This window comes from Protopterus annectens, chromosome 4.part0, assembly GCF_019279795.1.
Source record: "Protopterus annectens isolate FY-2018-M chromosome 4.part0, PAN1.0, whole genome shotgun sequence".
NCBI lineage: Eukaryota > Metazoa > Chordata > Ceratodontiformes > Protopteridae > Protopterus > Protopterus annectens.
In genome coordinates, this window is record NC_056733.1 from 1,981,125,489 (window position 1) to 1,981,142,402 (window position 16,914).

Consider the following 16,914-nt stretch of genomic DNA (forward strand, 5'->3'; position numbering starts at 1 on the left):
TATAGTCACATTTTCATGGTCAAGTGGACTATTTTTAACTGGATTGCAGTTTGTAGAGCTCAGTGCTATGACTCAGTCATCAGACCTTTTTCTGCTTCCATTACATATCAGTCTGCTATGGCTTTGGACTGTGTCTGCAACCTTACCCAGATATGTTTTGGGCTAAGACATTTGCAAAGCAGGAAGGCAGATAATACTGTAAACATTTACCATGCCAAAGGCTGAAGTTAGTTTTGCCACAGCTGTCATTTAAAGTATGCTGGGTGATGCCAACCACCCAGTCTTTGGATGTGTACCTGTGTAATATAACCCAGTGATAAGTATAACAGTGAAGACATAATACACACTAAACTAGTGTGAGGTGCTCACTGTAGCACCAGCAGTATGAATCAAGTTAGGACTCAAACACATTTAGAGCCTTCATATTTTTGTTTTGTGTAAGTCTACGCACAGTGCTTTATTTTGGATGCATGTGGCAGGTTGCGGGATGTGTGTTATGATGTCTATTCAGCCATGTTAAACCCTTTGTGCAGCTGCTGCATTTGTGCGTTGACTATACATCAATTGTAGAGTTATTTCATTGTATTCTTCCTGCCTTTACAAAATACCTGTGGTAATACTACTATAGCCTGGTGTACTCTGTACAGTTTGACCTATACTTAATTGCAGTATTTATATGCGAGTGGATTTTGTGCAGTTTTATTTTACTGTGATTTGTTAGATCACCTTGACTTGTATTTGTGTGAGTTGCTGGTGCATGTCAGTGTTTTTCACTTTACTATATTTAACTAATGTAATCTATTAACTTTTTCTACTCAGACTTACTCCTGCCTTGAGAACAATGCAGCAAAACTTCACAGTGATGTATATACCTCGGTAGTTATAAGTAAGTATGTCTGGACATACTACTGCAGTGTTAAATTCTGTTGTAATTGCTTTGGACATATTTTTGTAAAACTTCTTTGTTTTGCAGCACTTCCACTATGTCAACTCTAGACTAAAACTGAAAAGTAATCTCTTACGGTTCTGTATATTAATGCATGCTTTGATTTTGGTGGAAACTGGTCCAGTTTAGTGCAGTTCACTACCCTGGTTGCCAAACATAAACAAATAAATAAAAATATAAAGTCATGCTTCCTTTTATTGAGACAAGTGGTTGAGTGCCCATTTCCTAGGTCTATCAGTTGTGGGATTGTTGTGAATTTTCTATACAGTTACATCTCTGTTCACTGGAATCTGTTATAATTGATGTTTTTGAACACTCTCTACTCACTGTGACAATGCTATTAGCCAGTCAAGAGGCATAATGTATTGCTTAACAAGAACTCACAGAACAACATTCCTTGCACAGGACTGACTGCCCAGATAATATGGGTTACAATGAAAACATACATATATTTATACAACTGCCTCTATATTAACTATATTGATTTCTTCATATAATACCTTTTGTTGTGTATTCATACATTTGCTACCATAGTGAATTCCTTATAATATACTTTTTGCCATGGATGTGGCTTGCAGCAGGTAATGCACAGCACTGTATAACTTACTAGGCCTGATGCAGTCCACAAAATCAGGGATACATTGTACAACGTGCTCTTACCAGTAGATATCTGGCTGTGGGTAGGCGAGGTAACTAATGACCAGTTTGACTTGTTTGTCTCCAGCTGTAGCCTCAACCACTGAACTTTCTTTGCTGTAGTCAACACTGATGAATGGTTTATCTGAAAAAGAGATACACAAAACAGTGTAATGCCTTAATTACTTTTTCCAGGCTATAAATAATAATATAATTTGCATTTATAATTGTAAATAGCATACAAATAGATTGTCTCTACGTTGTTACTATACTATGTATAACTGTGTGCATTCTTTAATCTAAGTGTGATATTCTTTTTGTGTCTTATATCATGTTGTCCAGGTCTTGACTAAAAAGGGCCTGTTGACCAGTCCATTTTCCTAGTTATCAAACTAAAATAAATAAAATAAAAATAAAAATAAATTAAGAAACACCACTGCAGAAAACACAGACATTTCACCTTCTTAGGTCTTACACTTTTTTTGTTTCCAACTGCATTTAAACCACAAGCTTTTCTCCACTGTCACTGTCTATTTCTTTCTTTTGCTGTCTTTCAGTTTATAACATTCTTGTAGCCTGCCTTTTTTCCAGTTTTGTCGCATTCCTTTCTCTTCTGTATATCTCTATCTCTCTAGTCTGTCTCCATTTACCATGTCCTTCTCTCCTACTTCATCTATACCTCACTCTCTGTATAATAGTAACTTATTTTTTGTCTGCCTTTCTCCAGTCCCTCTCTCTTGTTTTCAGTGTTGTATATAGTAGGCAAAATGTTGCTGTTGTCCACCACCTTATAAAAAGAATCTAAATTCCCTAGTAGTATTTTTAAAGAAGGTGCAATATCTCAATCAATACCCTTTTAAGGTCTAAACCTGCTTTTCTATCTTCAGTACATAGTTTAAATATTACAAGTGCTGGAGAATTCATATGCCACTGTACTTTATGATTCATGGTGCCATCTGCCACAGCATATATACAAGATGGGCATAAATATAGTGGTAAATTATGTACCCACACACAAACTGGTCCAACAACATCCATATTTATGGAGACATGATAAAATGAAGTATTTAGGAGTATGGATTAGAAATGATTCTATGGTGGCAGCTAAGGATATGTGGGAAGATACTAAACAGAAGATAATATAAAAACTGAGAAACTGGAACTTTTGTTCTATGGCTACTATGATGCAAGCCATTAAAATGTTTTTAGTCCCTTTAGTCTTATACACAGGTCAGGCATACTTTTATCAGTTGGAGAAGTTGTGGATAGCAATTAAAAAAAGAGTTCAAGGATTTTATCTGGGAAGGAGAGACAGCAAGGATCAAGTGGGATAAGCTGATTCTACCAAAAGAACAAGGTAGACTAGGATTACCTATTTTGAGGGGGTATTTTAGCGCAACACAGTTAAGGCTCTTATACATAGCACAAGCAGAACAATATAATTCAAAGTGGAAAGGAATGATGTTGACACAGGGAGGAATCTCAAAAAATAATGAGAGATTGGGATTTTGGATGCAGACTCAAAAGGAGAACAACCAAAATCATACAGAGTATTATATTCATAAAATAGCAGGGAGTACTCTAAGAACTAAACCAGCACGAGAATGGAAAAAAGAGATTCTAACGATAGGATGACTGCGGTTAGGGATACAGATTATAGGGAAGCCCTTGGAATTTATTGGAGAAAACTGGCAAAGGAACCAAGGTATTGGAAGCAAATAACTAGAAAAGGAAAAGTAATAGAAGGGGTAGAGGCCAAGAATTTATTTGGACTGCAGGTTAAAGATTGCCTTCCCTGTCAAGGATTGATACTAGAGTATAGGCAAAGAGAAAGAAATAGGAAGGCCTAAATGAAAGACCAGCACCAGTAGAGTTTTTAATAGAATCTAGAACAGAAGCTGCCATTAAAAAATGAATAATTAGTAAGGCGTATAAATTATTGCATGATAATTATAAGAATCAATTAGAGGAGCTTAGAAATGATTTGGAAGAGAGATTAGATAAGTAATTCACAAAGAGACAATGGGGGGATGTATGTATATCTCCCAAATATGCAACAAAGTCCAGAAGATTTAGGATCTTTGCTTGGAAGTGTTTACATAGGGATTTTTATACCCCAAGTAGACTCCAAAGAATTTTTTCCTCAGGTGGATAGCAAATGTTGGAGGTATGACAGGCAAGAAAGAAGTAGCTGGGAGCATATTTTTTGGAAGTGTGATGAGCTGGCAGACTTTTGAGATTCCCTGCAGACTGCTTTGTGGAAGATGCTGGGTGAGCAGACTGCACTGACTGAGAAGATGATGAGTTATGCTACAGAACTGGAATTGCCTAGACATTTGTGGGAACAATATATGCAGAGCAGGAACGAGGTTTAAGAGGCAGGATTTGAATGAGGTATATAATGCTTAACTGACAGTGACTGGATGGTTTATAAGTGATGTATAATCCCCTGGATTCATGAAGCTCCGTGCAAGAATAAGGCTATTCTTGCATGGAGTGGTTCGTGTCCATTTGCATATATGCATAATTTGTACTGAAAATGGGAAACAAATAATTCAACATGTCATAATAAAAGTACTGTGCACAAAAATATGCCCTAGATAGAAATGTCACAGGCAACACACAACACCTCCCAAGGAGCTCAGTCTGATAAGGACTAGGCCTGTAGTTCAATTTTGCACACACAGCATGGTTCGAATCCAGGGACCATCACTAACATCTCAGTCTGGTTCTACAGTTTTAAACTGCAATCTGAATAGAAAAAATAATGTACTGCAACACATGCATTTTCCATACAGGGGGCACAGGTAAAGAAATCTGAATAGAAATACTAGTATGATGTATAACTATGAAAGGTGTACACTTGTTGTGTTGATCAGCCCCAGTCCGACAAATAGATGCAAGCTAGACATCCATACTCTGCAGTCTGGCCCAGACAAGCCCCTCAAGTGTCACGCTGTCACGGGTAGTTTCCCCAGTTGCCAAGAAACCTGCATACAGAGAATGTCACAGTAGATGTATGTGAAAGACGCAACACACACTCCAGGGCCTGCAACTAATATGTGAATCTGAAATATGTGTAAAAACAGCACTCTAATGTGCACACAGTTCATCTGCACAGGGCCACAGGTAAAGAAACTGGTATAGAAACAGGTCTGATATGTATAACTAAAATAAAGGTACAATTTCTCTATTGATATCTACAGCTGTTGGTGTGCTGTAGCAGCCCCATGGCCCAGGTAGAGTATAAGTGTGGTCAGAATGTACAGTAGTGAATAGTAGTGTACTGACACGTATATTTGATAGCAGTTATCAATTGAATCTGTTCCCTTCCTCCACCATTCAGTTGATCCAACCATCATACCAAAACCAACATGGGTATGTTCCTAAACAAACCTCTGCTGTTGGGACTGTTGTTCCATTTGTTTTATCATTGTTTAAACTGTGTGCATATTAATATCCCCTGATGAATAATCATCTTATTGCCTGCCTGACATACCACTAACTGGCAGGCTGTTGCAACCCTGAATGCCATTCCATATATGCATGGGTTCTGTTTACTATGGCACTGTTATAATTGCATTGTTTTGGGTAAATGGGAATATCCATGCATGCTATTTTGACTAATGTTGTAATGTGTTTTGCATGACTAACCAGTATTCATTGTTAATTTCCACACCATAGCACATATGGGAAGGAAGATCTCAGTGGATCTGCCTCTCCAACCCCACCTGGCTGAGGCACCGGGTCCCAGCACTTCTGGGACCCAACCCAGACCTCCATCATCTGCTGGTCCTGCACCACCCTCGGATGGAACAACTGCAGGGGATAGGGCTCACCCTCCCTGCAAGTGGGTGTGGTGAAGACATTGTCACCTGGGACAAGGTCTGTGGCAAGTTGCGCAGTGTCCTCCAGACAGAGCTGGATGACCGCCTGCGCCAGGCAGAGGGCAAGCTGTCGCAGCCCAGCCCCCAGCACAGCCACCTTCGGGGCTGTGAAGGAGTAGTGCTGACTGCCATCAGGTGGGGACATCAGTGCCACTACTACCATCTGTGGGGCTCATGAGCCTCAGATTTCCAACCACCCTCCCTGTCAAGGTGTTTACCCCCCCATGTGTCATACACCACCCCTGTCTGCTGTCTTGTCTGCCTTGTCTGTCTGCAAACGCAACCTCTCCTACTAAACCTCCTTCACCACACTTACCAATAATCCTTCCTTAACATCCCACTGTCGCCTTAAAAAAAAAAGGGCATCTGTCCCCCCCAAAAAAATGCACGCCCCATACATAGCTCTGCATTTTTCCCAGAGACATGTACCCAGCACACAATCTAAACCTATCAGTCATCCGTAATGTATGATGCCAGCACACCTCCCTGTAGAGTGTGAGGCTCCAAATACTAAATTGCCCACATTGAAAGCAGCTGTTGTTGCCAAAAAAATGCAGAGCTATGGTCTTTTCCAACACCCGTCCTGCACATCCCTACTTTTTTCTCCTCTTGTTTGTCCCCCTGCTTGGCCCAATTTCACCACTTTCCTATCTCCCTTTTTTTCCTTTTCTGTATTTGAAATTAGCTTGAGTTTAAGCAGCCATAAGCGGCTGTAAGCGGGCGTAAGCAAAGCTAAGATCACGTAAGTGTCACTTAGCTCCGCACAAACCCACGCAAACCCGCTTACAACTGCTTTAAAGTGCCTTAATCACCCTGTCACCAACAGCCCCTGTGCTGCCCAGCAACAAAATAATCGGCTCTTGAAAGTCTCAAACCCAGTACCCTGCACACTATCACCAAAGTGATTTACCATTAAGCCATGACAGATACAAGTAAATCTGATGTTTTCTCAAACATATCATCCAGCACAGTCATTCAACAGTAGGGGAAATGTATTTATATATGTAGATGTCTGTATGTATGTCTATATATATATATATATATATATATATATATATATATATATATATATATATATATATATATATATATATATATATATGTAAAAAGATATATATATATATATATATATATATATATATATATATATATATATATATATATATATATATATATATATATATATATATATATATATATATATATATATATATATATATATATATATATATATATATATATATATATATATATATATATATATATATATACATATATATATATATATATATATATATATATATATATATATATATATATATATATATATATATATATATATATACATATACATACATATATACATATATATATATATATATATATATATATATACATATATATATATATATATATATATATATATATATATATATATATATATACATATATATATATATGTATATATACATATATATATACATATATATATATATATACATATATATATATATATATATATATATATATATATATACATATATATATATATATACATATATATATATATATATATATATATATATATATAGATATATATATATATACATATATATATATATATATATATATATATATATATATATATATATATACATATATATATATATATATATATATATATATATATATATATATATATATATATACAGAGAGAGAGAGAGATAAAAGAACACAAGAAATAAACATATGACCAAAAGCACCATTAATGGGGGTGAGGGGGCCCAAATTAAGTACCTCTTGTAATTATTGATATCATCCCCTCCTCCACAGTTGAACAGATCTGCCTTGCAACACAATAACCAACACTTGCAAGTCTGATACCCAGGACACTACACAACATAGCCACAACAAGTTAACAGTAATCCATCTCAGCTGTACAATGTCAGGATGATATCAATAATATCATGCAGAACAGTCTGTGTACCATAGGTAATGTACAATGTGGAAGCAGTAAACATTCCAATGATACATATACACGCACACACACACACACACATATATATATATGTATGTATATATACACATACATGCACATATGCATATATTACTACGTACAAATATGTATAAGATGATACATATTTAGAGGGTGCACGGCATATTGAACAGCCACTATTCCCACGTGTCAACTTTTAACATGGCCAGTGTTTGATTCTCTCATACAAAAGACAATTATTGCATGAAACATATACCCTCAAAGAAGTCAAAGGATATGACACCTCACACAGGTTTGCATACATGGGAATGTTTATTTGAGTACTATTTCAGTTGTATATGCTATTTCTTATAGCAGTTACGTTTTTGAAATACATAATAACTGAGTAATGCAACTCTCAAGCAAAACATTTGATACAGTAATCTGAAAGCATAACATATGTTGCTGTCCAGGCGAAGGCCTTCAAGTAGTACAACAGTAAAGAAACACTGGCCCAGAAGATAAGAATCAATCAACACTAATTAATTACAGATGTAGTTCAGCACCCTGCAATTACACTCTGTACTCAACCCCTAGGGGGAAAAGGATTAAGTTGTCACAATGAAAATGTATCTGTTACATAGCAATGCTTAACTTAAAACATCACTATCACACTGACAAACAGAACTGTCTATAAGACAGTAAGCATGATCCCACCACTGTTCCCATGGTGAACTATATGAAAATGTACAGCCATATATCTTAATGTGTCTTACTACTGATATCCCTCACATGTTGTAACAGCCTAGGTTATAAATGGTGCATACCCCTTCCTCATAGAATGACTTACAAGGTCATATAACAGTGTTGCATACACTGACCTCTGGACTGTATAAGGTCACACACATTTTGTCCAGCTGTAGCACACATATATATGGACCGTACCCCACAATATGTGTGGGAGTCCACAACATCACTGGAATGATGGCAGGAAACCCAGCATTACATAATGATAGGCCACTACTTAACAACCTTTTACTGCATGACATATGGACAAAGCCTGGTTTATAGGTTGAGGACAGAGTTTGGAACACAGGGCCATATTTGCAATATTGCTGTTATACCCTGTGAAAGTTGCTGGTGTTACAGGATTGGTTGCAACATACCCTTATTCAGGAATATGAAGTCTGAAACACAAATGGATATAGCCATGTACTGAAACCACTCAACAGAATGCTACTGATATAGCTGAAACAAGACCTGTGTGGTGAACAGACAAAACACAACAGTTGAGAGCTATGCAGACAGACTGCATTCCATGCTAATTTAGCATGTACACACAAACCCTGTTAAACTAGCAGTATACAATGCATATAACAACAATACTCAAACTGTCTGTAGGTCTGGAAGCTTATACAAATATGTAGTTGGCCTGTATCTGCAAGTCCTGTTGTAAGAGGTATTGCTACATGCTGTCTGTAACACTGCTGCCCACACACAGGAAGAATGTCTTACATACAGGAAAGGTAAAGGGACAATGCCGACATGATGTGGTAATTTATACTAGTGGGTTGCCATGACAGTGGTAATTGGAAGTACTACACAGCTGGCTGCATGCATTTAGCAAGTGGTGAACACTGATTGGTGCAGAAGCCACCACCTGATCATGAGCATCACCTACAAAATCCATGCTGCAACCTATTCAAAGCAGCTCAATCCCTGTAGTGGAGAGAGAGAGAGAGAGAGAGAGAGAATGAATAACTAAAACTACAAACCAAACCTATATAACACAGGGGACACATAAAAGTGTACCTAAAAGAGAGGACAATACTACAACAGGTATGTGAAACATATATGCATGTAAGTGAATGCAGTACTTGGTCTGTAATAATGGGATAGATGATGTGGAAATATTTATATGCACCATCAAGCGCTGTTGTAATGATGTCCTGCAGAACAACTGCTATGGATATAGCATCTGGCCCTGTGGGCAGTGGGCCATACCTGTCAACTGTGCAGATCAGCATTGAATGACAAGATGTAAGCCACCATAGTGTGTGTTCTGTACCTCAAGACATGTATATTAGTGTGGCAAATAGCTGGTGGCGGAAGTAATGATGTTATGACAGACACATGAGTTTCAGACCCCACAACCTGCAGGACAGTCATGTTAATGTGAAATGTATCATGCACAAATGCCATAGGTTTGTAATAGGCTTACCTGCAATCTGTTCCTATATATACCCCCTAATGTAAAGCTGTGTCCACATGTGACACCTGTCTGTTTTGTAGCAAGGCAAAACAGTGCAGCTGTGGAGGAAGGAGAGTTAGAGAGTGTGGACCTGATGTTTGAATGCACCCCATATATATATATATATATATCTATATATATATATATATATATATATATATATATATATATATATATATATATATATATATATATACACATACATATGTATGTGTAGTGTGTATATATATATATATATATATATATATATATATATATATATACTTATGTCTACAGATATACAAACACACACACACACATTATATATATATGTATATATATATGTATATATATATATATATATATATATATATATATATATATATATAAATACATTTCCCCTACTGAATGACAGTGCTGCATGATATGTGTGAGAAAACATCACACATATCTATACACACACACATATATATATATATATATATATATATATATATATATATATATATATATATACAGTAGTAAACAGGTGCAAAACGGACAGTTATGTCTGGTGTGAAATCCATGTTGGGAACACATTGCCCTTGTTTGTGAAGGTGAGATTGGTATGTTGGGGAAGGATGGTAGGTATATTTGGGGAGGTAGGTTGGGTTGGGAGACAGACAAGACACCATACAGGGGCGGTATATGACACATGTGGTGGGTAAACACCTTGGATGGGGAGTGGTGTTTGGAATGTGGGAGCCCATTAGCTCCCCAAATGGAAACAATGGGACCAAGGTCCCCACCCATGGGCAGTCACAACTGCACCTTCACAGCCCTGAAGATACCTAGGCTGGGGGCTGAGCAGGAGGAGCATGCGGATTCTGTAATTGTGTACCGAGGGCCTCAAGGTGGTTTAGCACATTCCTCAAGTCTCTGTGGAGCTTCCTATGCATCAGACCCTGGACCTGACTTCAGGTGACAGGATCCTGTCTGTGTGTGCTCCTGGAGGACGGGGGATGAACACCATCCCCTGAGGAGGTCAGGACCAGCAGATGATGAGGTCCTGAGGTGGGTCCCAGATGTGCTGTGGCCTGGTAACATGGCCAGATGAGGTGAGAGAGGTGGATCTGCTGGGAACTGTCTTCCCAAACATGCTATTATATCACAGTTATAGAACATATATGGATAGTAATAGTCCACACATTCCAGGATTATGTCTAACAGCATGCATAAATATCCCCATTAACACAAAACACCAAATTTTGAGCAGTCACATAGCAAACAGAACCAATGCATATATGGAACCATAGTTGCCCTTACAATGGCATGCAGGTGACATTGTTCACAACAGGCCACCAATGATAGTGTTTCAACATAGAACATGACTTGAAACACATTGCAAAATTTGCTGTACAATATGATATATGTCCTAACAGTAGGTTTGCTGTAAACATACCCATTAAGTTGTGTGTTCAGATTATTGTTGCAGATATGGTGGGGGGAAGACAGAGATATGAGTTAACAACTATTATATCCTTGCAGTATGAGGTCCCCAGACCTTTTTTTCCTCTTTATGTCTTTCAGGCACCATGTCAAGGGATCACTTGCCGGTATATTTCCCCCAGGAAAATGAGGTTATTATACACCACCTAGTGCAGCACTACCACACCCTGTTTGGCCGTACAACCCATGATCTGCAGGAGGGGACCACACTGTGGAACAAACTCATCCACAGGGTAAACGATGTAGGCCTGCATATCCGCAGTTATGAGCAGGTCCAACATCATTGCACTGACCTACTCTGCCATGCCTGTCAGCATGCTGCTGCGGTTAAGAGGGACCAGCTAGCCACGGGGGGGGGGGTTGGTCATGCCATCCAGCCCCCCCCGCCCACCCGCAAATACAAGACTCTGCAGATAGCATTGTGGAGGTGGGTGCTACCTACACAATGGACGAGGAGTGTGCAGGTAAGGCCCCAGGGCACATCAGTAAACCACTGCTGCTTATCCATCTGCATCTGTAGAGTTTAATCATATATATATATATATATATATATATATATATATATATATATATGAGATAAAATATATATGGTCTGTTTCTGCATTGTAGTAATAAAGAGATTTGCATAATCTGTAGTATTGTGGGTTTGTACTGTTGATGTACTGTAATGCTGCTCCCACCCTGTACCAATGCCACAGGTGTGGCTACTGACATCACATCTCTCACACAACTATGTAGTTCCTTCTGGTATACCTCTGAGGCAGCAGCCTGTAGCTGGTGAGCATGGTGTTGTTTCTTCAGGTTTGCCAATACACCGGCCATGTTATGGCCATGGTATTTGCCACGCACACATTTAACACACCTACCCATAATGCATGCTATACATGTTCACTTATTGTTGCTGTTAACTGCACGGCATCACAGTGGTCACCATGGTGGCATATCTGAAGGGTATATAAGAGTTCTGCAATATAACTAACAACCTGTCATTGCAAGATGTGTGCACAGAGATGAACATAATGGTGGGAAAAATGGCCTACAGCAGGAACATGTCAGAAACATCACCCTTATACAGTCCTACAACAGTGTATATACCACTATTACAATGGCAACTGTTATGGATCGACACAACGGTATATCACAATACCGCATTCCACAACCCTTACAACCTGCAATGTGGTCCTAACATGAGCAATGAATGTGTAATATAGAATATTATGTTAGGACAGCAAATATGGGGATTACATACCTTAACAAACACTGGAAGCATATGTGCGCATACACTCCAAATAACATATTGTGGAAGCAGCTTTTGAGGTACTGACAGCATTCACTTTTCATGGGTATGCACCTTCCAGCAAGTACAGGTCCTCAATGTCACACCAAGAAATGGTCTGCTGTCCAAGACGTTTGTCCTTCAAATGTGCCCACTCACCTGCAACACATCTTACAAGCCATGGAATGGATCCCATACCTAACAGGTAGCACACATGAGTGGGACATGTCGCCTTACCTCAACATTGCATATACCATGGCAAACAGTGCAGTCATGTATGTGACAAGGATGTATGGGACAACATTAATGTAGGCAATAAACACATGGCCATCCAAGACCAATGGCGACACATGTTGCCAACTGGTCATGCAGGCTGCCTAGTAACATGCCACAACACTGAAGGAGTTGCAGGAATGTCTAGCAAGTACTGGCTGTGCAGTACCTGTGCCAGCAATCACCTGGACTTTGCATAAGTGTGTACCATGGGTTAGGGTAATCAGATGGGACAGTTGTTCCACAGGAAACATCAGCCAGGCCTCTCTACAGGTAGCATATGCATAACATCAAAAGTCCCCCAAAGGCATGTGTTGCAATGTGTAATTGTGTACCAAGACCAAGTTGGAAACCTACAGACAGTATCAATTAAGATACATGTGCTGCACAAGCAACACCTCACCCCAGCTCAGGCCCACCATCCCCATCTGTACCTTGCTGGTGCCAGTGTACACCTGAATGTTTGCGATTCATTAGCAGGGACAAGGCTGGTACACATGGTGTTCTGCATTTGGGACACTGAAGAATGACACTAATGTGGAGCCCATAATTGTCAAGCATCTGCAAAAAAGCTGAGGATGGGAAGGGGTCTCATCTTGAAACACAACAGTGAACTGAAGCAGACATACAAAGCTCACTAGGAATGGCTGTATCTGCACACAGTCAAGGTCATGAACTATGGCAGACATAACCCTGACTCCACAGCAATAGTGAAGGCACTGTGTGACCTCCAAGGGCTGTGCACATGAGCTGTCCTTGCAATCTTGCAGAGCTGGGGGACATTTGTAGGGCAGAGTGACCAAATCCTGCCAAATGCAGATGGCCCATGCTAGTATACCCCTTCCAGGGACAGTGACTGCTGTAGTACACTTAACAGTTGGTGCAACAAATCATCATGTTAAGGGTGTGCACACTTATGCACCCACAAATTGTATGCATCTCAATCAGCATCTGTACAACTAACACGATTGTTCGATACTGCATTTGGTTGCACAGGTCATATGTCACATATCAGGTTCATGTAATGTTAACATATACAGTATTGTGGCCCCATGGCATATCAGGGAAGAGGGTGCCATGTCAATAAGGGTGTGTACACTCCTCGTAGCCACAGTAAGGTTTGAAGGTTGTCACTGTAGTTGTATTTTATTGGCCATACATGCACCGCTGATGATGAAATCTGCAACTCAGACATCAGGCATTCACTAATGACATCTGTCCACATATCATCCCAGGTATGTTTTGGACAAACACATAGGGGCTGTGAGCAGTAGAGCAAACATAACTGACACACGTATACACATTCAGCAATATCATGTACACCCGTGAGGTATGGTGCACAGTACATGCCAGGATGCTGAACAGGTGCACAGCAATACTGTGTACATGGGTGCAATGTGTTCCAGGGGAAGGGGCATCACCTACTAATACAACCCATGCATCACAGAGATGTATAATGTTGGTAACAGGGATTGACTATAGCTGTAGTGCATGCTGTTGAGTGCCATATGTCATGCATGTTGACAGATGGGTAATGAGAGGTCTGTGTGTAATATCTTTGTGCAGCCTCACCTGTAAGTGTGTGTGCGTGTGTGTGTGTGTCTGTGTGCGTGTGTCTACAGTTAAGCAATGACGTACAGGTCTTAAAGTGCATTTCTTGTTTTCCCTTCACAGGTGGCGAGGTGGGTCAGGGTCCCACCTACAGGCAAACTGATGTTAGTGTCCATACAGGCATTGACAATGATGATAGGTGAGTTGAGGCAGAGGCAGGATGTCAGGGGCTGAAGCTGCACCATCTTTTGACATCCCAGTGTTATCCACCCCATCACCGCACACAGTCACATTGTCTATACACCCCATCCCCGCACACAGTCACACTGCCTATACATACCCCATCACCAGTGGCCATGGATGAGGGACCGTTGACAGGTGGTGGCATGGGACAGGACAGTGTGGTGTCTATGGCACATGTGTCTGGACACAGCAGCCATAGCCAGATGCCCAGAGAGGTACCACACAGGCAAATGTACAGGGGTGCTCATAGGAGGGCTGCTGGTCATCATGCCCCTGGCAGAAGTGCCACATCTGGTGTCACCAGATGCATGTTTCAGGCCATCATGGAGGTGTAGGCACGTATGGAATGGTATACCATACAGGGTCTAAGGCTGCAGATAGCTGCTCATTCCGCTGTTATTGACAACATCTGTGATCTTGCAGGTGTCCACCATTATTTTGCAGAGGTCCTGGATAGACGGTTGGGTGAGATGGTGGGAATCCTCGACCGTGGAATATCTGTGCTTGACTATATGGTGGAAGCAGTGCGATGGCCACGTGAACATAGGCCAGTAACATCAACAGCTGAAGGTTGACGTGGAAGTGCAAGAAGTCAGAGCCACTCCAGTAGTGGCAGTACAGCCTCAGCACTGCAGGGAGGGTGCTGTCCACACCACAACACAGCAGGCCATGTGCACATGGTCCTGGCTGGTCCCAAGAGGGACCCGGATCCAGTGGTCATATGTCATCATCAGGGGAGAGTTCCATATCATGGCTTGTACCTGGTGTTGCCCATGGAACCCCTGGCAGGCACAGTTCTCATGTCCATGGCTGGAGACGGTAAACTACACACCCTGCCAGGTATGGTCTGCAGCTGTCCAACAAACCCCTGTATAGGGCAGCCACATGGCAGAACTGTGTGCATGCATACACACCCACATCACCAACACAGCTAGGGCAACCCCATACCTACACACACCACATCGCAACAGCCCAATTAATAATGAAACCCCCTAACACACACACACATGATGTCAAACGAATGTCTCAGCCTAGGTCTCTGGTAAACCAACAACACACCCTGTGCATATGATGATACCTGTGCCACATCCCAGTCATCCATAACATCGATGCAGGGACAGGCTAATAATATTCTGATGCACAGGGTGACTGTACTGTGGTGTACCAATGTAATGCTGTATAACATGTTTTCAGCACTAAAGTTTAAGGCTTACATATCAGGATGTGTAGCTGTCCAGCCATTGATGCATTATAGCTGTTATTAACACTGAGTGATTGTGGTCTCCATAATGTATTCTGTTTGTGTTGTAGGTGTCCATGTGTCAGCAAGATGTTGGTCTGCTGTTGTTTCCTACAAGGGGTATGGCACTGTGGTGACACATTGACTGTGCCATCTCCTGGGTACAGGTGAACACATGTCAAAGGTCTGTATAACAAGTACTGCATGTGCCACATGCCTGATAGGTCTGAGGGGTGTATACAGGTGAGTGCATGCTGGCCTACAGTGGACAATGGTAAGTGTACTGGGTGGTACAAACCACATGTTTGTGTATAACACACACACACAGAGGTGTTGGTGTTGATGCAATACACAGAGAATACTGTACCCATGGATGTATGTACTTTTGCAAGGAACCCATTTTAGCCTATGTAATTCCACCAAGACAGAATAGGCACAACACATTGGGAAACAATCAGTCTGCTAGTTTAATATCATTGACGATGGTACTGGCAGGGTATATGTCCCCTTCCCCAATGTAGTGCAATCCTCTACTTGGTAAACATAGGTATGCTCTTGTGGGTGGCACAGCCCTACCCTTTGGAGGGTGTGGGGTGGTGTAGAACCACATATAGTGTGATTGACAACTAGTTAACCTGTTAACATGAACTGTACAGTATTACAGCCAACTAAGCGTGGGGATACACTCAACAATAACCGCAATGATCGTGGCTGTGTCCACAAGATCCACACCCAGCTATATATACCAACCCTATTATCACTGTACAGCTGTACAGTGGGGAAGAGGCATTTACACATCTACAACTAGCTGTGATGGAATGAATTTCCACAGGATGATACCTATGAAATGTTAGCATTTGCCAGTCAGTTCTCGGACAGATGACCTCCTGGCACATGTATATTCTGTAAACTGAAATAGATCCCTTCACATACACACACACTCTTACTTGGCAACACTGGGACTAGAACCCTTACCTAGGTACGTAATGCTACTAATGTGTGTGGCCTTAATTGCACACACCACACAGCTTTTAGGATGAGGTGTGTTCCAGGTTACATGTTAAGTGAAGAAGCATCACTAGGCCCTGTACAGTATGGTAATGGAGGATGTACTGGTTGTTTATGAACAATACATAGTGTGACATACTGTCATATACACATTGACAAAC

General features: G+C 40.4%; 1 protein-coding gene across 3 annotated transcripts in view; it reads right to left on the bottom strand.

Annotated features, from left to right (window-relative positions):
• Nucleotides 1–16,914, bottom strand: part of FLT4 (fms related receptor tyrosine kinase 4) — a 1,292,248-nt gene that overhangs the window by 594,617 nt on the left and 680,717 nt on the right. For all 3 annotated transcript variants that reach the window (XM_044069598.1, XM_044069597.1, XM_044069599.1), the window contains exon 8: nt 1,607–1,727. In XM_044069598.1, coding sequence (XP_043925533.1) covers nt 1,607–1,727 — 121 coding nt within the window. The remainder of the gene's footprint in view (nt 1–1,606; nt 1,728–16,914) is intronic.